This window comes from Rhipicephalus microplus, chromosome 4 (assembly GCF_043290135.1).
Source record: "Rhipicephalus microplus isolate Deutch F79 chromosome 4, USDA_Rmic, whole genome shotgun sequence".
Classification (NCBI taxonomy): domain Eukaryota; kingdom Metazoa; phylum Arthropoda; class Arachnida; order Ixodida; family Ixodidae; genus Rhipicephalus; species Rhipicephalus microplus.
Genome location: NC_134703.1, coordinates 167,431,266 through 167,455,867, shown reverse-complemented (window position 1 = coordinate 167,455,867; position 24,602 = coordinate 167,431,266). Strand labels below are relative to the sequence as shown.

The following is a 24,602-nucleotide window of genomic DNA, read 5'->3' as shown; positions in this document are numbered from 1 at the left end:
TGCCAATTTTTATTTATTTATTTATTTATTTGTTTATTTATTTAGTCAGTGAGTCCCTTCATTACACACGACGCAAATTTTGTGTATGATGTATATGTGTGCCTGTGCTGTGTATGAATGGAAACAGTGTTTTGTGGAACGCGCTCTCGCATACCCGATTGTCTGTGGTAAAGCCCCTATATACTTCGTAGGTACAGGGCTTTAGTCTGAGCTGGTTGTGGCTCTGTAGTGGATCTCTGCTTGCAGTAGGAGATAACAATGTTCTCATCATGAGCCTGGACTTGTTGTATTAGATGGTATGAGCCTGCCTCAATCCCTGAATCGGAAGATCATGAACACGTCGCCTAGCACTCAGCTAGTGTGACTATGTATTCCTCGGTTACAGCTGCGGTGTCGCTCAACAGCGGTAAAAATGATTGGCTTCGACGGTGTGTGTGTTCGTGACTGTGTGTGTTTGTGCAACACCATCTGTGTGGTTTTGCGCACGTGTGTATGTCAGTGCAGCGAATATGCATGAGAACACGCTTATGCGTGCGTGTCTGTGGTTGTGCGTGCGTTTGTGTGTTTGTGTCTTCCTACGTGCGTCTGTGTGCGTCGGTGTTTGTGCATGTGTACGTGCGTGTTTGTGTGATGATTGTACATGCATGTGAGTTTCTGTCTGTCTTTGTTCGTACGTTTGCTGTTTGTGCGTGCAGGGTTTGTTTGTGACTCTTTGTGTGATTGTACATGCGTAAATTTGTATGTGTTTGTGTCTTTCTGCGTACGTTGGTGTTGTGCGTGTTTGTATCATTGTACACGCTTGTCGCAAATCTGACCACCGCCGTGGTCAGTTCTTCCGTAGCCGCTGGGGACTGAGGACCGAGGGTTAATTAGCGTATACATGTGGCAGGTAGTGGCCAGATAATGCACCGGCGTGTCCAATCCTTCTCTGGTGAGTTATTCACATAATTCACAGAACGCAATAGCTTAAGAATCTTGAATAACTTCTACCGAAAACGAGTGAACCGTACGTGGACATGAAGGAGCCTTAATGGTGAAAGTAAGAACGAAATAGACTTTATGCTGAGCGCACACCCAGGCATCCTGCAGGATGCGGAAGTGCTTGACAAGGTACGATGCAGTGACCTTATAATGGTAAGGTCTCAAGTTCGTCTAGACTTGAAGATAGAACGACAAGAAATGATGCACAAGAAGTCAATCAATGAGCTAGCACTGAGAGGGAAAGTATAGGCATTAAGAGTCTAGCTTCAGAAAAGGTACTCGGCTGTTATGAAGGATACCAGCCTTAGCGTTGGCGCAATGAATGATAATCTGACGAGTATCATAACGAAGGGCGCAGTGGAAGTTTGAAGTACGGTAGTTTGATAGGACACTAGCAGGCTGTCCCAGGATACAAAGAACCTTATTAAGAAATGTCAAAGCATGCAAGCCTCAAACGAGAAATAAACATGCTCTAAAGAACGAAGGAAGCGTCAAAGCGGTGAAGAGAAAACTTGGGATAGGCAAAAACCAGATGCATGGACTAATGGGACAAGGCAGGCAATGTTACTAATATGGAAAGGACAGCTAAAATAGCAGGGGAGTCTTACAGACATCTGTACAGTAGCCGGGACCACCACGACCATGCATAATGTACGAATTAGCAGTAATCCAGATAACAACCCAACAGTAATACCAGAAGAAGTCAGGAACGCCTGGAGGGGGGAGGGGTGCAAAGTGAGGATCAGGTAACATTAGATCTGCTGAAAGACGGAGGACAGATTGTGTTTCAAAAACTAGCCACCCTGCTTACGAATTGTCTCCTGACGGGTAAGGTATCAGAATCTTGGAAGAATGCTAACAAAATCTTATTTTATAAGAAAGGGTATGACAAATACTTCAAGAATTTCAGGCCAGGCTAATCAGGTTTCTCTCTGCCGCATACAAGCTATTTACAAAAATAATCGCTAACAGAGTTAAGACAACGTTAGAATTATATAATCAACCAAAGGAACAAGCAGAATTTCGGACAGGTTACTCACCAATCGACCACATTCATACTATCAATCAGGTGATAAAGAAATGCTCCGAACACACTCATCCACAATGCAGAGCCTTATAGGTTACAAAAAGGCATTTGATTCAGTAGATCGAGATATCAGCAGTAATTCAGACACTGCGGAATCAGGGCGTCGACGAAACATATACAAACATACTGTAAGAAATCTATACAGCGGATCAACTGCCACCATAGTGCTTCATGAAGAAAACGACCGAATACCAATAAAAAAGGGTTCGAGACAAGGGGATACAATGTCCCCAATGCTATTTACTGCGTGCTTCCAGGTGGTTTTCCGAGGCCTAAAATAGCATAAGTTGGAAATAAGAGTTAATGGGGAGTACCTTAGCAATCTGCCCTATACAGATAACATTGCACTGTTGAGTGACTCCGGGAGGAATTGCACTTCATCATTATTGAATTAGTTAAGGAGAGCACAAAGGTAGGTCTTAAAATTATTTTTCAAAAACGAAAGTAATGTACAACAACCTCGGAAGAGAGCAGCGCTTCGATATAGGTAGCAGTGCACTGGAAGTTGTAACAGAGTACGTCTACTTAAGACAGGTAGTAACCGCGGAGCAGAACCACGAGACTGAAGTAACTAAAAGAATAAGAATGGGGTGGAGCACATTCGGTAAGGATTCACAAATCATGACAGGTAGATTGCCACTATCCCTCAAGAGGAAGGCATATGAGAGCTGCACCTTGCCGGTACATAATTTCGGAGCAGAAACCTGGAGGCTTTTAAGGAGAGTTCAGTTTAATTTGAGGACGACGCAGCGAGCGATGGAAAGGAAAATTATAGAAGAGGGCAGAGTGTGTCAGGGAACAAAATGGGGTATAAGGATATCATAGTTGAAATCAAGAAGAAAAAAGGGACATGGGCTCGGGACGTAGCGCGCGTAGGCAGGATAACCGCTGGCCATTAAAGGTAACTCACTAGGTTCCTTGTGAGGGCGAGCGGGTGAGGGGAGTCAGAATGTTAGGTAGACAGATGACATTAGGAAGCTTGTGGGGGAAGTGGCAGCAGCAAGCATAGGATTGAGTTGAATGGCGCAACATGGGAGAAGCCTTTGTCCGGCAGCAGACGTAGTCGGGCTGATGATGATGACATGCGTGGCTTCGTTCATGTCTGTGCGTGTGAGTTTGTATCATTGTATATGCGTGTTTGTGTCAGTGCGTGTGTCGGCAGTCATGCGTGGTTGCATGTGCGTATCTTTTTGCGTACGTCCGTGTTCATGTGTGTACGTTGGTGTTTGTGCATGTGTTTGTTTATGTCTTTGTGCGTGTGTCGATGTTTGGGCATGCATATTTGTGTCGCTGAACATGCGTGTGCTTGCGTGTCTGCGTATGAGTGCGAGCATCAGTGTTGGTTCATGCGTATGTGCATTTGGCTTCGTGCTTGCGTCTGTATTTGTGCGTGCGTGTTTGTGCCGTTGTACATATGCTCGTGTTTGTGTTTGTGCTCTTGTCATTCAAGCGTGCTTTTACGCGTCTTTGTGGTGCTTTGGTGTTTGTGCGAGCAAATGTTTGTCTTTCTGCGTGTGCATGTTCGTGTCTTCGTGCGTGTTTGTGTTTGTGCGTGCGTATGTACGCACAAACACAAACACGTGTGTGTTTGTGTGTGCATGTGTTTGTGCGTGCGTTTGTGTTTGTGCGTGCTTGTGTCTGCGTGTGTTTGTTTCACATGCGTGTGAAATTTGTGTGTTTGTGCATGTGTAAGTTCTTTGTGCATGCAATTGCGTCTTTGCGCATGTGTTTGTGTCTGTGCGTTTGTTTGTGTGATTCTAAATACGTGTGTGTGTGTGTGTGCACGTGTCCGTTATGTGCATGCGTGTTTGTGTGATTGATCATGCGTGCGTGTTTGTGTCATTGTACATGTGTGTTTTTGTGTTTGTGCGTATGCTTGAATCATTGTATATGTGTGTGTTTCTGCGCGTTTCAGCGTTTGTGCGTGTGTACAGTGCTCAACTCTCATGTCTATAACGACGGAGCGTCACGTGCGGAACAGCACGAGCAACATCTGCAGTCACAAATACGCCACATCTGAGCATGCGCAGCGCCACTGATGTGCCCGCCTCGCAGTTTCCACTCACCTTTATATCCACGGTCACGATGACCACTTTGGCCGTCGAAGAGCTGTTAACATTATAGTAGAACCGAAGGAAATGAAAAGAAGAAACCAGCAATTTCCCGAATAGGCATCTTTTATACTCTAAACTTATTCTCGCTTCGTGATATATCACAGCGTGAACGGCTCGCTTCATTTTTTTTTTCGCTCGTTTTTTTTTTCCTCGCTAATTCGTTCAGAGCGCTTTGGACGTCCAAAGCGGTCGTTGCATACGCGGTGATAAGCAGGTATCAGTATTTCAAGGCAAGCAGCACATCGCTAGCGCTGCGCATGCTCAGATGGGTCGTTTTTGCTACTGCAGATGTCGCTCGCACTGTTCCACGCGCAAGAGTTGAGCTCTATGCGTGCCTGTGTGTTTATGTGCGTTTGTGTCACTGTACATGCGTGTTTGTGTGCGTTGGGATTGTGCGCGCGTCGATGTTTGTGCGTGTGCATGTTTGTGTGATTGCACATGCATGTGTGTATTACTTCTTATATAGGAAAATACTGCCTGTCTGAATAACAGACCTGGGCAGGGTTGGGCGGTACAATAGACATGAATGAAGTGGAAAAATAGTGAGCAGATTATTCATCTATAGAGATAATATTTAGCAAATAAGCGTTGTTTCACACAGAAAGAAGCCTGGAATGCAGTCCCCAATCGCAAAAATTGCCGTGCCAAACAAATCAATACAAAAACCGCTCGAAGGTAGTGCACAGCAAGTCTTTCCGTGTGCGTAAAAAAAAAGAAGAAACTTGAAGCACCAAGCACCACTTGTAGTACAATTAAGGTCAGCATCAGTGCAAAAAAGTACACCCGGGCGTGTAATAGTATACCTGCGCGACCGATTGGAAATCAGGCAACCAGTTCAACTAAGAAGCGTACAAGAATAAAGCGCATGCACTGTGGAAGAATTGGCGCTATATTTCGGACAGATGGCACGAAAAAATGATTTCAAATCGACACTTTCTGAAACCGCTGGTGGCAATTTATTCCACTCATTGATTGTAAGGAGGAAATAGGTTGCATGTACATTTGGGTACGACAGAGCTGCTGACGAAATTTTTAGGGTGAAAGAAGCACGTTTCGCGGTGCGAAATTGGTGCGATGTAATTGGATTTGTATTTGTGGCTTTATATGATGTGGCTTCGTTCTTTTATGTTACACGATTACATTCCTAGGTTTACAGTTTAGCACAATACAAAAGAGCTGACTGAGTTGTGTCGCGTCGTTAGGCATTCGATACGAACCGTACAGCTTTTCACTGTATTGATTCAAATTTATATATTTTAGCTTGTGTATGCGGGTCACATACTGTCTTTGTGCGTGCACGTTTGTGTCATTGTACAGTGTCAATTTTTACGAAGGGCAACCCGGTGACGCGTGGCCTGCGTGCTCCGGTGGCTGCTGGCAGCGCGTTCAAGCGGGAGCGAGAGCAGCCACAGCCTCTTTTGGCGTCATCTCGCGGCGAGCAAAACAGTCATTAATTGCGGATATAGAACAGCAAGATTGCAACCCCTTCCCCTTCGAGGCGGTTACCAGCTCTCATGTAATCGCCTTGAAAGGGTAGGGGATCGCAATCCTGCCGCGGCTGGTTGCGTGTGTTGAGGATGTACTGACCGGTGTGTAGGAACAGGTGATTCCGGAGGTTTGTGTGCTTGCTGAATCCGCGGTCGCAGAGGTGGCAGCGGAAGGGCCAGGACCCACTGTGCACGTACGCGTGCGTCTTCAGGTCGCCCGGCGTCGGAAACGACTTGGCACACACGGGGCACTTGTGAGGCTTCTCCTGCGTACACGAAAACACGACGCACTATATTCAATGCACGTCCTTCCTAAACGCGCTGTTCGTTTGGTCTTATGCCAGTTATAACTTACGGTAACAAAAACATGTACACGAACGAAAGCAAGCAGATGTCCCGGCACTCGACTTTCGTTCTTCCTGTTAACCTGTTAGTGACTTGCGCATATTTAACTTTACATGGATCTGGGGTGCGATGCAGGATGGCCCGAGCTTCTCGGCAGCTGAGTTTGCTCCGAGCATGCTCTGCAGTGGTCATGGCATGAAGACAGTGCGGAGCGCGTGATGGATAAAAATGGCTACAAGAACGCGCGTGTATGGTGTTGGGAACGCATGCGGGACATTTGCGGCGGTTATGAAATAAACACCGCGTGTGAACGCGTCAGCGTCACCACTCAGTCAATATTTTAACAGTGCAGCGACGTCAGCGTGATTTTCCACGTTACCTTTTTTGTCAATTCAACACGCGCCTCCCACAGGCGTGTTCGTGGGCGTATGTCCTAAAACTGTTAGTTGGGCGAGTTGGTTCATGATTATTTAGACTGATTTATCAGCGCAAAAAAGACGGAACATCTAGGAAAGACACACAAGCACAGCGCTGTATTCCCAACTGATTTACTATTTCAAACGCAGGGCCTTTTTGTAGGCACGCATTGAAACAACAGAACATGATGAAAAAAGGTCGATGAAAACCAAGTGACAATCGCTTGCCAATAAGATAAAAACAGAAAGCATGCAGTCACGCCATAAGGTACCCCTCCAATATGAAAGGAGAAAAAAGAGAAAAAAATTATGTACTTGATTCCAAAACCCACCGGGCCGAACACAATGAAGCCAGAGAAGCCCAGGCAACCAGACACGTAAGACGAACAATTCGGACAGGTTCTTTCGTTACGCCTGCCGGGTAGAAATTTCTAATCTCGAAGGCAGCAAGGGTGCGCACGCAGCACTCTTGATCTTTGAGCTACTCGTTTCGCTCCTATCAAATATTGTAGATAAATATAGGGACAAGTGGCCACCAGGGGCACTTGCATCATGGCGGCAACGTGGCTGTGATAGGAAACGTCGTGAGCGTGGTGAAATTAAATGCGAAACATCGTATAGCCGCGTGAAGATATCACTTTTACTTCTGCGTGCGTGTGTGCATAGTCTGCTCGATATACCTGATAGATTAATCGTGCCGCACGACGTGAGTACTGTTCCTTGGTGGGCAAACGTGGTGGGCGTACCCGATCTCCGCCATGGGCGTCTGTCAATCAAACTGATTGACACGTGAACTCAGATACACAAGCTCGTTGGTTCTGAGAAGGCCCGAGTTCAACTCGGCACTGTGTTCGTGCGAGTGTCAAGCGTTTGATGCAATGAACGCTAAGCGACAGCTCCTTTGAATACAAAATAATTTGGGTAGCTCACACTACTTGTGCAAGGATGGAGCCATGGAGGAGCTTATGATAACCTAACTTCATGCAGCTTTTCAAGTTAGTCGTCTACTCTTGTGCGTGATTTGATTCGAAGTGAAAACCGTATTAGCTCTGTCTCAAGTTTGATTGAACTAATCAACTGATGCTTAATGACCTTTGCACTTAGCTGTGTTGTCTTTATTGAAAAGGCCTCGAATAAAATGCAATTATCCCGGGTGAAATTAGCCGAGCAGTTATCCGTATGAAGCTTTTAACTTCATCCTGATTAGCAGGATACTAATTGTCATTGTATTAGTAAGGACTAGTTACCATGGTTTTCCTTATAATGTTCATAATAACGTCGTATTAATTAGCATAGTTTAGTTAACTCCTCAACCAGCATGCACTAGTTAGGTCAGTTATAGCTTTACATGGCTTCATCAGCACGAGGCTCTGGGCCATATCTGGGCCATACCATGCGTGACTTGGCGTTATTAGCTTGGTCATAGCATGTCCTGTCCTAACTAGTGAAGTATACCGTTCAGCCAAACAGCCAATTAGCCGGCCGCACGTGCTTGGATGCTAGCAGGTGATGACAACAAAGACGACGCGCACCGGCCCAGCAGCTCACGCGTGGCCTCGCTAGAATGTACAGACCGACACGTGGCCTCAGACTTAGCTGCGGTCGCGATGTTGTAAGACGCTCGGCCAGTACAGATCTCAGAGGCCACCGCGCTGATTTTTTAAAAACAGACTTAGTGCAAGTAATAAAAGCTACAAAATAAATCTTAACACCCCTGTCTCTAAAAAATATCATCACGAAACGTTTTCGACACATTTATTGCATGGAAGGAAGGAAAAGAGGAGGAAAAGAACAGCAGGGAGGTTAACCAGCCTATAGGCAGCCGGTTTGCTACCCTGTGCATGCGAGGAGGATGGGGGAGATGAAAGATAGAGAGCATAGAGGGAAGAGAGATAAACAGAGCACATTCGGCAGCACACGCGCGCACATGGGTGCACATCTGCACTCAATGGAACGACAACCAAATGAAAAAAGATGCCTCTGGTTTGAAAACACCCCTCAACTTTGTTGAACATCCTTGACGCGATGGCTGGTTTCATCGCAACCAATGAAACGCAGCGTGCTGAGGGTGAATTTGACTTTTTCGTCCTGTTGGCTCGTTCATAAGGGGGTGTCGCCAGAGCTCGGGAATATCCCGAGTTTCGTGAAACTTGGCCGATCCTGCATAAAGCGCCTGAATCTACATAGTGCTATTTTTTCTGTTGACACTTTATGTCCGACAATTGTCAGTGAAACGCAGAACTGTCACTTTTGCACACAGACTGCACTGCTACGCGCGCTTTTTAGGGGCGAAGCTTTTTAAAGTGGCACCCGTACGTCCCTGGTAGTAGTGCGTAACCAGTCTTTACGCTTTGACATGCAAGGTGGTGCCTGTGGGACATTTCTCCTGTGCGTTGTTGAACAATAAAAAATTCGCAGCGTGCGCGTTAACTAAAAGCGGAATTCTCCTGTCTCTCATTCCCCATTAGCAGCCATTGGCATATTATTGAGCACTATCTGACAAGAAATGGCTATTACGTTATACTCGCTGGGCGTAACCTCCTTGGTTTTAGAAAGGTTTAGCGAGCGTTGGGCCGCAGTGCCATGAATACAGTGAACTAGTATATACCATGAACTCGAGGTGGTTAAAGGTGGGAAGTATACACGAAGCGCAAGCCGTAAGAAAGTGTGCGTGTGCCTCCTCTCGTTCAGTCCTTGGAATGTACGCTGGATGGCGGTGCTTATATATGGGGAATATATGATGAAAAGATGCGAGATGGTGGTACTTGGAGTGTTGACTAGATGGATGAACGGACACACAGACAGATGCATGAACGGACGCATGGATGGCTGCACGGACGAATGGACGCATGGACGGACGCAGGGATGGACGCACGGACGGTCACACAGACGGACGTACTTTTATATGACCGGGTTTCACGCACAAAAACTGTTGCACGTGTTACCCCACACAGCGCAGGCCGAGTTGGAATGCATGTGAAAATTTTCGTGGCTGTTTTTGAATGTTTTGAACGTGCATGAATGGTGCGACCATACAGTTTAATTCATTCTGGAACTAATGTGAGCCCCAGTGATAACATCAATCACGCATGTACGTACAAAGGACGACGTGTCTCACCGGCGATCAGATTATCAATTATCGACGACTGTGCTCGCCGCGATCGTTGTATATACATGCAGCAAGTGAGAGGTGCAGCCACATTTTTTGGGGGGGTGGGGGGGGGTGGGGGGGGGGGTGGGGGGGGATAGTAAACTTTGTGCGAATGTGCTAGAGTTCGGACCGGTTCTTTTCAGCGAAGCAACGCCCGGGAAGACCCTAAAAACTGAGTGCCTGTTTCGGCTTAAAGAAACGTGCGCAGCGCTTGTAATTGTTGCCGGGCATGTCGTATATATATAAGGTTGAATGAACTCAGGTTGATGTGGACGTTCGCATTTATTGTCTTTCAAGAGTTTTTATTTTAAAAAATTAAGAAATTTGGCTGAACTGTTAAGAACTAGTTTTTTATTCATTTGCCTTTTTGTTTTTCTTATTTTGTGAACTTCTCCACTCCAGGAAAGCGCTAAAAAGGGTGGGATTGTTGGCTGTTTTGAATAGTGCTAGATACCAGAGATATAAATCAATAAAAGTGATAGTTATTTATCCCTCAGTTGCGTTTTAGGTCGCGAATCGCTGCTACGGGGTCTACAGCTACTCGCTGACGCAAAGATCTTGGCACGAAAAAATTTGACGTCAGTGCTCCTTTAAGCTTCCACGAAGGTGCTTCAGGGGAGCTATTCTCGCCATAGAGTCAATATGCAGATTCGTCTATATATGAACTCTACGATTCCCGTGAATTCGCCGAAGCACGTTTCGTTAGGAAAAAAAAAACGGTGAGTCATGACGCCATGGCACGCTTGACCACGTCGGTGCACCGAACCCGCCAGCACACTCCCAGCTTAAAAAGAAACGAAGTGGACAAAATGGAGAGTAACAGGACACTTAAAGAAACTTGACAAGTCTGCAGCTGCGTATGAACGTGCTGAGATGTTTGAAGAGCAATGCAGGGAATGCGTACATACTTTTCAGGTGCGGCAGGTGCGCTGCCGCTTTAAACCATATTCATGGGCTAATGTCATCAGAGTCTATGCACGGCCTCAGAGATCTGCGTCTAAAAGCGGATCACTGGGGCCAGCATTCGTTGTGGCGAAACGTGTTCCGTCTTTCTTATTTTTGTCGAGAGTCGTGAAAGCTTTGTGGTATCTCAATGATGTTGCGGAAGAAAGACTGGAAACAGGCGCGGCACGCTCCAGCCAATCAGGAAAGGCTGAATCGGGCATGTCCACGAATAGAGCTCCGAGATAATAGCTCCCCAGCCTTCCTAACGACAACGCGTGGGCACAAGCAATAGGGTGCATTTTCTGACAATCCCAACTTCGTTCTCTCCTGCCGCTAGACCTGTGACTCCGCCATGGTGCCTCGCTCAACCAATGATTAATATTAACATACCTGGCGTCCAGAAAAAGGCCAATTTGTCGTCATCGGCTCTTAAACAGCTCACACTACTTCTCTTGTATCAGAAATACCAAGACTCCACACATATATACACTGACGGATCGGTTCAGCCGGACAGCTCTACAGGAGCAGTAGTGATACCAAGGTTGGCCACGACAATTAAATTCAAGACATCTCACGCAACAACATCAACGGCAGCAGAATTGGCAGCACTTCGTGCCGCATTGCAATTTTGTAGTTGATCAACCTACACGCAAGTGGACTATATTCTGCGACTCGAAGGCGGCACTGCAGTCTCTACTATCAGCCTTACGCCGTGGACCACATGAGCAGCTGGTACTAGAGATAGCAGAGGTTGTACACCACCTGACTGAGAAAGGGCACCAAATTACATTTCAGTGGTTGCCCAGTCACTGCGGAATCATCGGCAATGAACGGGCCGATCAAGCTGCCCGCTCAGCCCACACAGAAGATCATAAACTACGACTACCACTTTCTAGGACAGATGCTGCACGAAAGCTCCGCAGGCTTGCTCGCCAGCAAACCACATCGCAATGGAATCAGCCACACTTCAAGCATGCCCGACTGTACTCGCTTGGCCCTACGCTAAGTCTTCAAGTCCCGTCGAGGCTTTGCCGAGCAGACTAGACCCTGTTATGTAGGCTGTGGTTGGGCGTTGCGTTTACCAACGCCTACGCTTTCCGCATTGGGATGGCCGACACCGCAGCCTTTGGCCACTGTGGCAAAGAGAAAACAATCCAACATATTCTTTGTGACTGCCTAGCGTATAGTAAACAACGACTATGCATTCGCAAGGAACTCAACAAATTAGATGATCAACCTCTGTCGGAGCAGGGAATTCTGCAGTATCGTCAGGATGCGACTTCACAGAAGAGGGCCCTGAAAGCGCTACTACGCTTTTTGCGATCGACCGGCCTTACTGACCGGTTGTAGCTAGGACGCCCTTCCTGAGTGTGTTTTCGTTTTCACATGAGTGCGCGTGCATTTTTTCCCCTCTATCTACCCCCCTCTTTCTTGCCCCTACTTCCCCGCCAGCGCTGGGTAGCAAACCAGATGCCAATATTTGGTTAACCTCCCGGCCTTTCCTCTCTCACTCTTTCTCTTCTGACGATGTATTCGTTTTTGCGTGAGTACATGAATGAACCCAGTTGTCTGTAAACATGACTCCATCGTGCTAAATGCGCAATTGCACAGGACTACTTCGTCATGGTGACAGTCTGCCTGTCACCAGTAAACAACGTTTAATGAAAGGCTTGAATGCGTGTTGGTTTGGCTACACAGTTTATTCATATTTTATTGGCATGTAGCTCATATGATATGAAGCAATGACAGGCTCCTTCCTGTTCGCCAAAATGCATGTAGCAAGTTATGAAACGTTAGTTTTTTATTTTATTTTGACTAATGGACTCTTTCTTCGTCGAGGCAATACTGCTGCTTGACGAAACAAAATCAAGTTGCCGGAACATTGTTTTCACAGGCATTGCATTCCCTGTTAAACTATTTCTCATCGCTCCATGCCTGCATCGATTCTCCTGAACTTCTTTAGTGTTATTCAAGTTATCTAAGAAAATGTGTGCGCCATCGTAACAGACGTGATTGAGCCAAGCACGTCGAGGCCTGCTCGTGACTGTTGATAATTTTCACACTGGTTCGGATATGCTGGGCTCAACGATTACTCAATATTTGCATACTTCACTTGTGAAATAAAGCTGCTTTCTGCTGACTGACACTTTGGCACCACTTATGTGCCTCTGTTTTTAGTACTAGACGTGCGATAATCGCCATGCACAATGCTCAAACTATTTCAGTTTAACTTGTATTGACCGAGTTTTGTCTTATTGAGAAATCGTTCTTATTTATATAGTTTGCCCACTCCTTAACACGAGGGAAATTTTTGAAAAAAATTCCTAAGTAAATTTCACGAATGGCCGCGTGACCTTCAAGAGGCGCACGTGAAAGAACCCCAGGTGGTCTAAATTTCCGGAGCCCTCCACTACGGCGTCTCTCATAATCATATAGTGGTTTTGGGACGTTAAACCCCACATATCAATCAATCAACCTTCAAGAGGGCACGAACAGGTTCCGCTTAAGCCAGAGAGAAAAACCAAGAAAAGACGGGGTGCAGAGCAAATGACACTGCTGAACTTGGACAAAAGTGTGATGGATATGCGTGAAAGGTCGTTTGTAACAGTACTCGAAAGCGTGAAGGGTATAGATAAGATGACAGGTATAAGAAGGCTACAGTCGACGATATATTACGCATTGATGTCACATCGGAGCTATGGTAGGCTACGTATATAGGGTTGTCAGCCATCCCACATTTTGCGAGTCTGTGCCGACTTTTTATGCAGCATCCAAAGTCCCACACCAGTCCTTTTCGAAACAGCTGCACGTCCCAGATTTTTTCCGCCCACGTTTTTCTGTTCCGACATAGGAGAAGGACCCAATAAAGTATACCCTTACAAGAGTACAAAATTGGGTGTGTTGGTAATGCATAACTGATTACGCAGTATAGAATGCAAGATTTAGTAAGTATAAAATGTAAGATTTTCGCGCATGGCAGTTGTGGGCTTCTTGATTGTTTTGGTAGTTTTTCGCATTTCGGGAGTTCATATGTGTACGCTCTTCAAAATAAATCTTGTTGCAAGTAAGCGATCCCCTTCGTCTCTTCCCTTGTCCTGTGTAGAATAATTTTAGCGCTACGTGTTCAGTTGTACCTATTTATCCATCCATATATCGAACGGATGCGAAGAAATGCGAAGTTCACACTACACTCAAGAGGCAATGTTGCGGTGGCCAGAGGAGGCAGCGATGGGCTTTAGCCCCGGCCTATAACTGAACTTGCGCATGAAGTGTGCCAACATTCACGAGTGTACATTCTCCAGCAATGAAAGGTGGCTGAGAATGTGCTTCGCGAAAGAGGAACGATATACATCGAGGAGCACGGACTGTTCGCATAAAGCACGAACCCAACTTAAGTATATCATTTGAAGAGCACCATGCAACAATAAAGCAGCATTGAATTCATCTGGCATTTGTCCCTCATTTAAGAAAACTGAATTCGCTGGCTTTCTGGGTTGATGCACGCAGCCCCCGGTCCCCACTTCCATCACTGAAGAGATGATAACCATGTGACTAAGGGTGATGAACACAGATGAATACTGGCTCTAAAAGCCGAGGCGGTGATGACTAACGTATCAAGCTGTGTTTTGGAAGAGAAATGAAAGTAGCGAGGAGGCATGATGATCAACCACAAGGTAGCGTTTATTGAGAAAGGCAAATAAAAAAAACAAATAGCAACTAAACATATTGAGAAAGTTAGCACTGAGGATACTAAAACAGCATGGATAAACACAAATAATAACGCGTCAATTCGACCGGGAAAAGGAGACAAAAACACAAGAGCTGCTGGGCTGAGGAAGTTTAAAAGAGCCACAGTGAAACGGCAGGAAGCCTCCACGGAACACAGATATGCTAATCGGAGGGGTGAACCTGGAGATGGTGTTGGAAAAAAAGCGGGATAACATTTGAAGCTGTAGAATGGCAGCATTCCATCCGATCAATGGAAAGATTAGAAGAGGGCCCAATGGTTGGCAGAAAAAAAAAAAGAAACGTACAGAAACTTCTCGACGTCGGCGGTGGTGTCCATCGCGAAGCCCGAGTCCGGTGTTCCTTTCACCGAAAAGAACCGGTCTGAAATTCTAGCAGCTTCGCACGAAATTTATTGACGCAGTCGGCAGGATTTCAAGCCAGAAAAAGACGCTTTCGCCGCACTTTACGCATAATGGCGGAGGAGAAGAACAACAACAAAGAAGGCAGAGAGGTTAACCAAGCACATTCCCGGTTTGCTACCCTACGCAGGGGGAATGGAAGGGAGAGTACAAAAGTGAGACAGAGTAAAAAGAAGAGAAAGAGTTTTTACAAAGAAAGTGGGACCTGAAGCAGCCGTGTCAGCTTTCCTAGTAGCGACAGACTTCCCTGCTTCCTGCTTTCTGGGACTCTCTTACCCCCCCCCCCCCCCCCTGCATAGACAGCCATTAGCACCGCCGGTCAAGACGGGACAGGCAGTTTCACGCTGTGCAAGATGCGGGAGGGGCGAGTCCAGCCTGACATGCACCTGCAGATCTCTGGCAATTTTCAACACATCTTCGCTCAGGGAAAAAGAGGGACTGAAGGGTACGTCACGCTGGGCACAACCAAAGTCACTATTTTAACCGCGACTTTAGAGGAGGATGGGGTGCGGGTTCAACAAACCTCTATGTACCTCCCTGTATTTGTATAGGCACTGCGCTGTGCTCCCGACCGGGTTGCAGAAATTAGGTGCCTTTTCTCTTCTTCTAACCACAACCACCACCTATTTGTATGACTGCGTGCATGACGAATGCTAAATTGAATACTTTCAGAGGTGTTCTCAGCTTTTTGCTTTTATTACAAAGTGAGCGTGACTGTGACGCCTCCGTGACACCTCTGTCTCCAGGATGAAAAAAAAGAGATATTTGCGCACTCGCTAGAGCTCGCACGTCTGAAGATCGTGCTGAGGTCATTTCGAACATTCTCCGTCTGACCAACAGGGAATGTTTTTTGCAGGGTCTCCAAGGCGCAATAGGTTTCTTTACGAACGGGAACTGGCAGTCATGCCTTTGTACCAGGAAGCTATAGAGCTGAAGTGCAAACGCTTCTTAGAAACAATGCTTCCTAAATCAAGGAAGCCACTCGCAATGCAATCGCCACTAAGAAGCGTGACCGACTTGAATTTGTGAAGGTGAGCGAGTTGCATCTGATGAACTTTGTAAGAATCAGCGCGAAAAAGACTCCAGAAGGCCCTTTGCATGGTCGCAGAAAAACGACGAGGAAAGGCAAGGGAGCAAACCAAGCACGTTCTTTATTGGCTACACAACAAACAAGTGGGAGGAGTGAAGAGAGAGAATAGTGGGTAAGCCAAAGAAAAAGAGCAGCGAAAACTAAGAGTTGGATATTGAGAAGTTAGTGAGAAGAAAGCAGAACACGAACTCATGTCAATAGTTCAAGTCAACTTCAGGAGCTCACATGGTAGTGACCGACATGAAGAAGTGTTAGAAGTGTAAACTAAAGGGGTCGCTTTCTTTTTTGGACACAATATTAGGGAGAACAAACAGGCAATGATGTCGGAGAAAGCGTACTGGATGGAATTAAATTGTTGCATCGTTAATTGTAAAGAAAGAAAGGTGGACGAAGAGAGAACTTTCTGTGGGCAGGTACCAAACCTGCCTTCCTGTGTTCTACCAACTGAGCTACAGCGGCGGTCGTCCCCCGCTATACTCAACGTTTTTAGATACTTTAGATACTTCGCTATCTAAAAACGTTGGCTATACTTTACAGGGTGTATGTGCACATTTAAACGTGGGAGCGTCAGTCAGTGCCGTAGCCATTATGGCAAATGTTGAACACTCCTTCTTTTGCCTGTTGGCGTCACGTGTAGCCTGTGATCTAATTACTAGCTGGCAGCTGAACAATAATCCTGCACATACTATTTGAATGCATTAATTCTGCCAGAAGGAGACCCTCGCTATGAATGAAGATAATGAGTGTCAGTCAAAAGGTGGTATATTGCACCAGGATGAAGATTTCGCGGGCCGGGAGGAAGGAGCTTCCTTTCCGTGATATCCGCGCAGTTCTCTACCGAGATATGTCGCAGCGCGGACAGTGTGTGCGTAGAGAGCGCTCACCTTTGAGTGCGTCATGCGGTGGTAGTAGAGATTCGAGGATGCCGTGAACCGCTTTCCGCAGACGGGACACTGGTGCGGCTTTTCTCCCGAGTGGATGCGACGGTGCGTGTTCAGGGAGCTGGAGGTGCTGAACGCCTTGCCGCACACGTCGCACGCATGGGGTTTCTCGCCTGCGGGAATCGTTGGTTTCGGTAATAAGCGAATGCAGATAGATTACAGCAAGCAAGGGGAAATGACAGATTACTAGTCGCAGGAACCCCCAGAATGTAGATAAATAAATAAATAAATAAATAAATAAATAAATAAATAAATAAATAAATAAATAAATAAATAAATAAATATGACAATCACTTAGCGAGTTTTCTATTAGGAGAGGCAACGGGCCGACCATGCTTTCAAGTTTTTACATCACCCTGTTTCTGAGCGAAAATAGTAAAAAAGAAGTTCTTTTGGAGCCGCACTTTTTATTTCTGGCAACCGTGTGCGATTGTACAGACACTGAAATCGGAGTAAGCATACAGAATACTCAATATTGTGTTTGATTTATTTGCACAAATGAGTGACTTCGAATGCAACTTTAAAAGAAAGAGGAAAATGCACATGGTTCATTATGCATTGCTTGCTTGAGCATTTAGCTTTAGCTCGTACCCACTACAGGGCATTGGTCATCAAACAGACTGTTAATACAAGTGAAAATTTTTAAATTTAGGAAATAAAACTGAATTGACCAGTCGTCTATTGAATATAAAGATATATAACTATAATGAGTACAATTCAATTGGCTTGAATTCAAAAGTAATACATTTTGATTGGGAAATTCCCTCAACTAATTCTTCTTGTCGGTTAGAATTAGGCAGATGGAAATGCAGACGTTCCTATTGCTGTGGTTCATAGATGAGGCCCCAGAGAAAAGTATATAGCGTAATTTTTAAATTTTGGAGTAAAATTTCGAAACGCTTTTTTATGGTTATTGAAACGACTGCAGGAATATGAAAAGTTATTGATTTTTTCAGGCTCTTGACAGGAAGAGCATAAAGGATATGGCACCTGAGCAGACCTGTATAATTAAAAATTAAGAGAATGAATCCGGCATTGCCTAGCTGGACGCCAAGGTTATCTTTTACTTACTCGATTTGTTTATCGAGTGCTAAGGAAACACCAGCGTCCGGCGGATGACACAAACATCAAAAACTGCAAGCCAAGCACTCCAGCGCTCATTGCAACGAGGGCCTCTTTGTAGTTTCAGAAAACTAAGCACTCTTTCTTTCTCTCTCGCTGAGGAAATAATTACCGGTGTGCGTCCTCATGTGTCGCCTGAGCAGAGACGGCCGGTCGAAGGTCTTCGTGCAGAACTCGCAGCTGAGAATGCACTTCTGCCGCCTCTTCTTCTCCTTGCTTTTCCGCGGGGCCTGGTTAGGCTGCCACACACAAATGCGGCAGTCAGTGAAATAACGAGGATAACAAGATGTGATGCACACCTAATAACGTCACCTTATTTCATCATGAACAAGTTTAACAATCATGCTGACTCAAGTGCTGTTTTTCATAAGAAGCACCATCTGTTCCTTTACAGCATTTTGTTTTGTTGCCGCAAACCAATAATGGCAAAGATTTAGTTTAGGCTAGTTGGTCATCACCTATTTACGCACCTAGGCACGAATCAGATGAGTATACCAACAATACTGTATCAAGGGTAGTAGTAGTAGTAGTAGTATTTTTATTTACAGTAAGCCGGATACAGAGCTCACTGCAGGGGCAAAGGGCTAAAGGCGAACAGCCTGACAAAGGCCCTTGTCCCTCCGCAGTCCGTGACAGTGCAAAGCTTAAACAATATATATATTCAATACATTGGTTTCAAGCAGCCTGAAATTGTAAACACAAAATTCAAACATAAATAGCATAAGAAGTTTACATAACACATTTTAAGAATTAGAGGTCACTCTCGTTAAAATTCACAACTAAGCAATATCAATGAAACAACTCAAAAACATACACAAAATGCATGCGGATACAATGAATTCCGCTGTATACACTCGTATAATTGACATAGAAGTTTATGAACAATTTAAGCATTTGCAGAGGCATGAGACTCCATTACGTAGTTTCGATAGTGTAGACCGGTGGTTATGAATAAGTTCTTTATTTGTTTCTTGAAAGTCGCACTACTAGCCCTGAAGTTCAATTGATCTGCAAGGGTATTTAAAACCTGAGGTACCTGGTAAGCAATACTTTGTTTTCCATATTGGGTTCTTGTTCTAGGAGCTCGTTTCTTTTGTTCTCGCAGACTGTAGTGTGGTCTTCCTGTAGTGGGTGACACTACCATTTTTTTCGTTTGTTACCAAACATACAATATACATGTGATATAAAAAAACACACCACTGGGACATGCGTATGATCTCCATAAACAAACCAGCACAAACTTGAACATAGGCATGATCACAATCTTCTGTAAGGTAGCTTATGAACCTGATCGACCAGAAAAGACATTACTTTTTCCAGTAACAGTACGGTGGTTCGCTTATGCGTTTTTAGCCTTGTTGGCTGATATACAGAGTTGCATTCAGTCGTTTCTCGTTTACTCATGTCGTAACCATAGTTGACAATAATTTGTGCAGACAGCTAATTTGGCTAGAAACCACAGCTCCACGCACGGCTAAGTGGCTGCCATAACCGTTCTTCGCATAAGTATGGATAACCGTCTTGTCTGCACTTTTTTGTCCTGCCAAACATTGTGCTTAGATGTTTGCATAAGCATACATTACATTGGGAGGTGAAAAGGGAAGCTAATAAATAAAGCACACACACGGAAGGAAGCATTCAGATTGGAAGAGTCGTTTACATCGACCACGCGAGTCTACGGGGAACTCAATAGATCCTTCATCCTCTCCTGTACCCTGTCCTCTGTGCCTTATCAACGACACGCCCTTTTCAATTGAAATCAAGCATAGTTCAGTAAACTTTGTTGCTCGTAAAAGAGATACTGAACAAAAATTTTGCCGACAAGATTATCAGCCAAATTGAAAGATTAGATCCTCAAATTGATAGAGACAACCTCCCAAGCAGAAAGTACAGGTAAAATAACAATTTAATGTGTTTTTTTCATGAACTGCCGCTTCCAGCGGCTGTGCCGTGAATTAGAGAAGGTGACGTTTGGTGACGTCACACACAAGCGAGACGGGCCGTCGCCCACATCTCTTGACTCGCTCAACTCCCACTTCGGTTCCCAAAAGCGGCATGAACAGCAACAGCGGCGAACTATGCATCCGGCGGGGACAAAGCACCAGCGCATTTGTGGAAGGAAAAAGATATGATGAAAGTAGAGGCGGAGAAAAGAAAGAGGAGTACATGAACCAATGCATCTTGCAGCATGCTCCTCTGTGAGTGTGACGTCATGGCTCGCGCTCGCGAGCAACCGCCGCGCGCTGACAATCCATCAAAAATACAACCAACTGTCTGAATATACGGGAAATAAACTGTATTTATCGAAACAGGGCCAGCTTTCCAGTCGCAATTCGAAGTTTCACCAGTTTTTCCAATTCTTGTTCAGTATCCCTTTAAGTCGGTTGACTTGTGCGCATTACGTGTTAGCACGAACAGCAAGACAAAGTTTGTGGGAAAGAAAAACCTTCCTCTTTTTTTCTTCTTTTTTTGCGCATCTTTGTTTCACTGCTTGCGCGAACACGTATTTCTTTCGAAGCCAAATATATGATGGCATACTTCTCATTGGTTTATTTGAGTTTTGTAGAAAAAAAAGGGGGTGGGGAGAGCGCTAAGAAAAGAACAATCATAGAAAACAAACGTGTCTTGGTTCAGCAAAGGATGAGATAACATGTGAATGCGGTACAACATATCTTTGGCGTTAGCTGCTGGTAAAGAGCTATCTGTTGCTAAGGGAGGACGCTGAGGAGGGCTTTTGGCAGTCTTTGTAAATTACTCTTCGAAAACGCGGGAACTTCCAAGTCACCTTGTATACTTGAAAGGGCAAACGGATGAGTCCATCAGGTGCGTGACACATTTATCATTGGTAGTCAAGATATTTCGAAGCAGCGCCGCGGCCGTCCCGTATATGTAGTACCTGAATGTTCTCGTTATTCGCCTCCGACGTAGACGGTGACGAAGAAGAGCAGGTGGACGTACAGGAGACGGAGGCCGGCGTTCGTAGAATGCCTGAAGACGACGACGACGTCGACGACGACGCGCGACACGAGCTCGAAGACGCTGATGACGCCGAAGTCGACGTTGACGGTGACAGCAGGCTCTGAGACAGGTCCAGCGGGTAGTCTGCGTGAGGACTGAACGTGTGAGTCAGAAAGCTTTCTTGCAAGGGCTATCGTTAAAATGGACAATGAACCACTTTAGAACGATTGATGATTCTCTCAGGACTCTATCGTCATTAATTTCACCACTATACGTTAATTGCCAAAGGAAGAAACTAAGGTCGGACTCTCACACCCCGCCATGGTGGTCTAGTGGCTAAGGTACTCGGCTGCTGACCCGCAGGTCGCGGGTTCGAATCCCGGATGTGGCGGCTGCATTTCCGATGGAGGCGGAAATGTTGTAGGCCCGTGTACTCAGATTTGGATGCACGTTAAAGAACCCCAGGTGGTCAAAATCTGCGGAGCCCTCCACTACGGCGTCTCTCATAATCATATGGTGGTTTTGGGACGTTAAACCCCACAAATCAATCAATCATCAATCAATCTCACGTTTGAATTTCATGCCGAAAATGACGTCAATAATGTCAAGGTGATTTTGCGATTTTCACCACATTGGTTTAGCAAAATTTTCTTGAACTTAATACTCGTAAGTAAAATTTCTATTCGTTGATGGCTTGTGTCCCTCAGAACACACCACAAATATTTTTTTTGCGACAAATCATTACGTAGGCCCTAGCAGACACCGTCAAAATCTACGTGAGCAAAGTACATGAGCCCTGACTTCGCCTTTCGAAGTAACTGTAGTACCGTTTTTTTAATCATCAAAATCTACTATACGAAACCACAGGATATAGTGCAAGAAAAAGGCGGCATCGCCAGATGCTTTTGATCTTGCGCGTTTTCTCGCTTCTATACCAAGCACCTTCTCGCAGGAAAAGTGGCCATTTCGATGTATACTTACTAATACGAATAAAAAATATCTTTTGTTTATTTTTAGTGTCCATTCAATATCTGGAAAAAAAGAAAACTTACCGATTCCATGAAAATATAAGACTTTATTGAATGCTCCCACTTTTGTCCCTGTGCCGTAATTCCATTCTGGGTTTCTAGCGTACCTTCGGTGATTTTTTAATTTATTTTTTGTCCAATACTACAGACACGTAAGGTCCAAGCCAAAATGTGACAAATAGGTACATAGACAGTAAATATACCTGGCAAAAGAAAAAATATATATAATAATACAGAATTACTGCATTTTAATATAAACCTACACATAGTTTGTCTCTCTGCCTCTTCATCGTGTTTGCTGCAAATAATTCATCCAAATACTTGAAAATGCATAAGTACATATTCTCGCAAACATGCCACAGTTTATTTAGTGAAATAGTCAATTGCCATTTGTTCAATATTGTATTATCCAAACGTGGTTACGCGTTCGCGCTTCTGCACCTTAATTTCTGTCCATGATGAGTGCATGTAGGACTCGCGATAAAATGTTAATTTAGAACACAATGCTGTGCGCGACCTCCGCGAAAAGCTACATGATACGGTGATTAGTCTGTCATGCATTCGCTTATCCTGATATCCACAACTGAAAATCCGCCACAATTTATAACGCTGGCTACTTATACTGCACATTAAGTTTTTAGTGGTTCAGTAGAAATATTTAGGAAACGGATTTTGTGTAGCGTGCGCAACATGCCATGCATAGATAGCTTCATGCACCACATTTCTTTCGTAATGGTACGATACGATTATCATGGAGTCTTTTATTGATGGGCAGCAAAGAGCGTGACGCTAGCGATTCTAGATGCCAGCTTTATCACGAGTAATTTAACGCTGTTCCTTCACTCCGGCGTTGTCCCCGCATCCTGCGCTAAATCCGAGCTATCCAGCATTTATAAACATGCATGGCGTAATATAGGGTGACGCGGGTTCACTTCTAGATCGCATTGAATTTACGTGCAATACATATGGCTGTGAACACTGCAAAACTAATCCTACATTTTCTTTTCAGAATTTTTGTATTTGTAAGGATGAGAGCCTTCGCAATCGCTCGAAGACAGATTTCCTCGTCCCTTTTCACCCACAGAGATCATGAGCATAATGCGGAAGCGACGTATCTATATGCCATACCTTAAACAACTTACTTTACTTTCTCTCTTCTTCTTTTTTTTTCTCTTTGAGAAATGTGCACACACTTACTGTACATGATGCGCGAGTATCGCCTAACGTTCTTATTGCAACGCCAACCAACTCTGGGCAGTGAACAGAGCCGAAGAGTTGGCGCTCAGACGCTGCTTCCATGAGAAGTACAATTTATCTCAGTAATGCGTCACCTCTCTTTCTCCAATGAAGGTTAATATAGAATGAAATGCCCATTGAGCAACACTATGAGGTCAACAAAAAAGTGCTTCTGAACCGTGTAACCTTGCAGCGTTCTCTGAAGTAGGCGGCGTTCCAGTCCGACGGCCGCCTTGGGCGTCGAGGTGGTGAGGATTCGGTGCACCTGTTCGGCGGAGTCGTCGAAGTAGGCCACCAGTTCGGTGTTCGGCTGCACGGGCCTCAGCACGCGGTACAGCACGGGCGCCTGCCTCTGCTGCGGCGAGGTGCGAGCGGCCACCAGGTTGACGCGAGGCGACAGCCGCTTGGCGACCCGCACGAAGCGCACCCAGTTGCAGTGGCGAACCTGGCGGTCCTCCACCTCGCGGATCTCGTCGTAGCAGCCCAGCGAGTGGCGAACCTGCACGTGACGCACTCGTGAGACTCGGGCCCGCATTCGCAAACCATGATTTGATTTGTGGGGTTTAACGTCCCGAAGCCACTATATGACTATGAGAGATGCCGTAGTGGAGGGATTCGGAAATTTCGACCATCTGGGGTTCTTTAACGTGCAACCAAAGCTGGGCACACGGGCCTACAACATTTCCGCCTCCATCGGAAATGCAGCCGCCGCAGCCGGGATTCGATCCCGCGACCGGCGGGTCAGCAGCCGAGTACCTTAGCCACTAGACCACCGCGGCGGGGCCGCATTCACAAAACAACCTGAACCTTACCTCAACGTTATCTCGCGTTTTTTTATATCGATTTGAATTAAGCCTTTGTTGCGCTCGATGAACAAAGTACGCCCGTATGCATGAACCCTGTTATCATTTCTGTGCCCTCATAACACACGTAGAGAGTACAGGAACTTGAGGAAAACGTGAGGTAAGGCCAATGATGGTTTGTGAATACGGGCCTCAGTGGAGTGCGCGGGGCCACTCTGCTCATCATCTATACATTCGGATTTTCAACGCAAATTTTTAATGTTCGGTATCATGGCTGTGCTTTTCATTTTTTTCGTGATAACAGCGGCCCTCTGATATTGCATTCACAAAGCTGTCTTGCATAGGACATCAGGAAGGAGCTTTTAATTGTTCCGGAAATCCTCGATGGCAGTTTTGATTGCAAGTAACTTTAGGCTAATAATTGTAAAAGAACTTGTTGTTGGGTTAGTTAGTATAATATTTAAAAAAATTATTGTGAGCGCAAACGCATGACACATTCTTGCACACAGACACCCAGGCATCAAACCCGCACATCGCTGTGCATGTTTGGGTGTGTGTGTGCGCGTGAATGCGTCGTGTGTTTGCGCTCACAATAATTTTTTTCAGTGAGGCTAATCTGCTTAAATAATGACAACGACGTGGTAGAAACAGCTCTGTGCGTTGAAAAAGGACGAACCTGCATGCATGTGGTGCTTTATATGTATGTAATTAAGGTATATGTAAGTGTAAGTGTATATATGTATGTATATA

General features: G+C 45.3%; 1 protein-coding gene across 1 annotated transcript in view; it reads right to left on the bottom strand.

Moving 5' to 3' along the window:
* LOC119172946 (uncharacterized) overlaps positions 1–23,809 on the bottom strand; it is a 48,797-nt gene extending 24,988 nt beyond the window's left edge. Inside the window, exons 1-5 of the mRNA XM_075893204.1 lie at positions 23,167–23,809; positions 20,694–20,929; positions 17,940–18,066; positions 16,649–16,818; positions 5,770–5,935 (exon numbers count right to left, since the gene is read on the bottom strand). Of these exons, the coding sequence (XP_075749319.1) occupies positions 5,770–5,935; positions 16,649–16,818; positions 17,940–18,066; positions 20,694–20,929; positions 23,167–23,584 (1,117 nt within the window). The 5' untranslated portion in view covers positions 23,585–23,809. The remainder of the gene's footprint in view (positions 1–5,769; positions 5,936–16,648; positions 16,819–17,939; positions 18,067–20,693; positions 20,930–23,166) is intronic.
* Between the last annotated feature and the right edge of the window lie 793 nt (positions 23,810–24,602).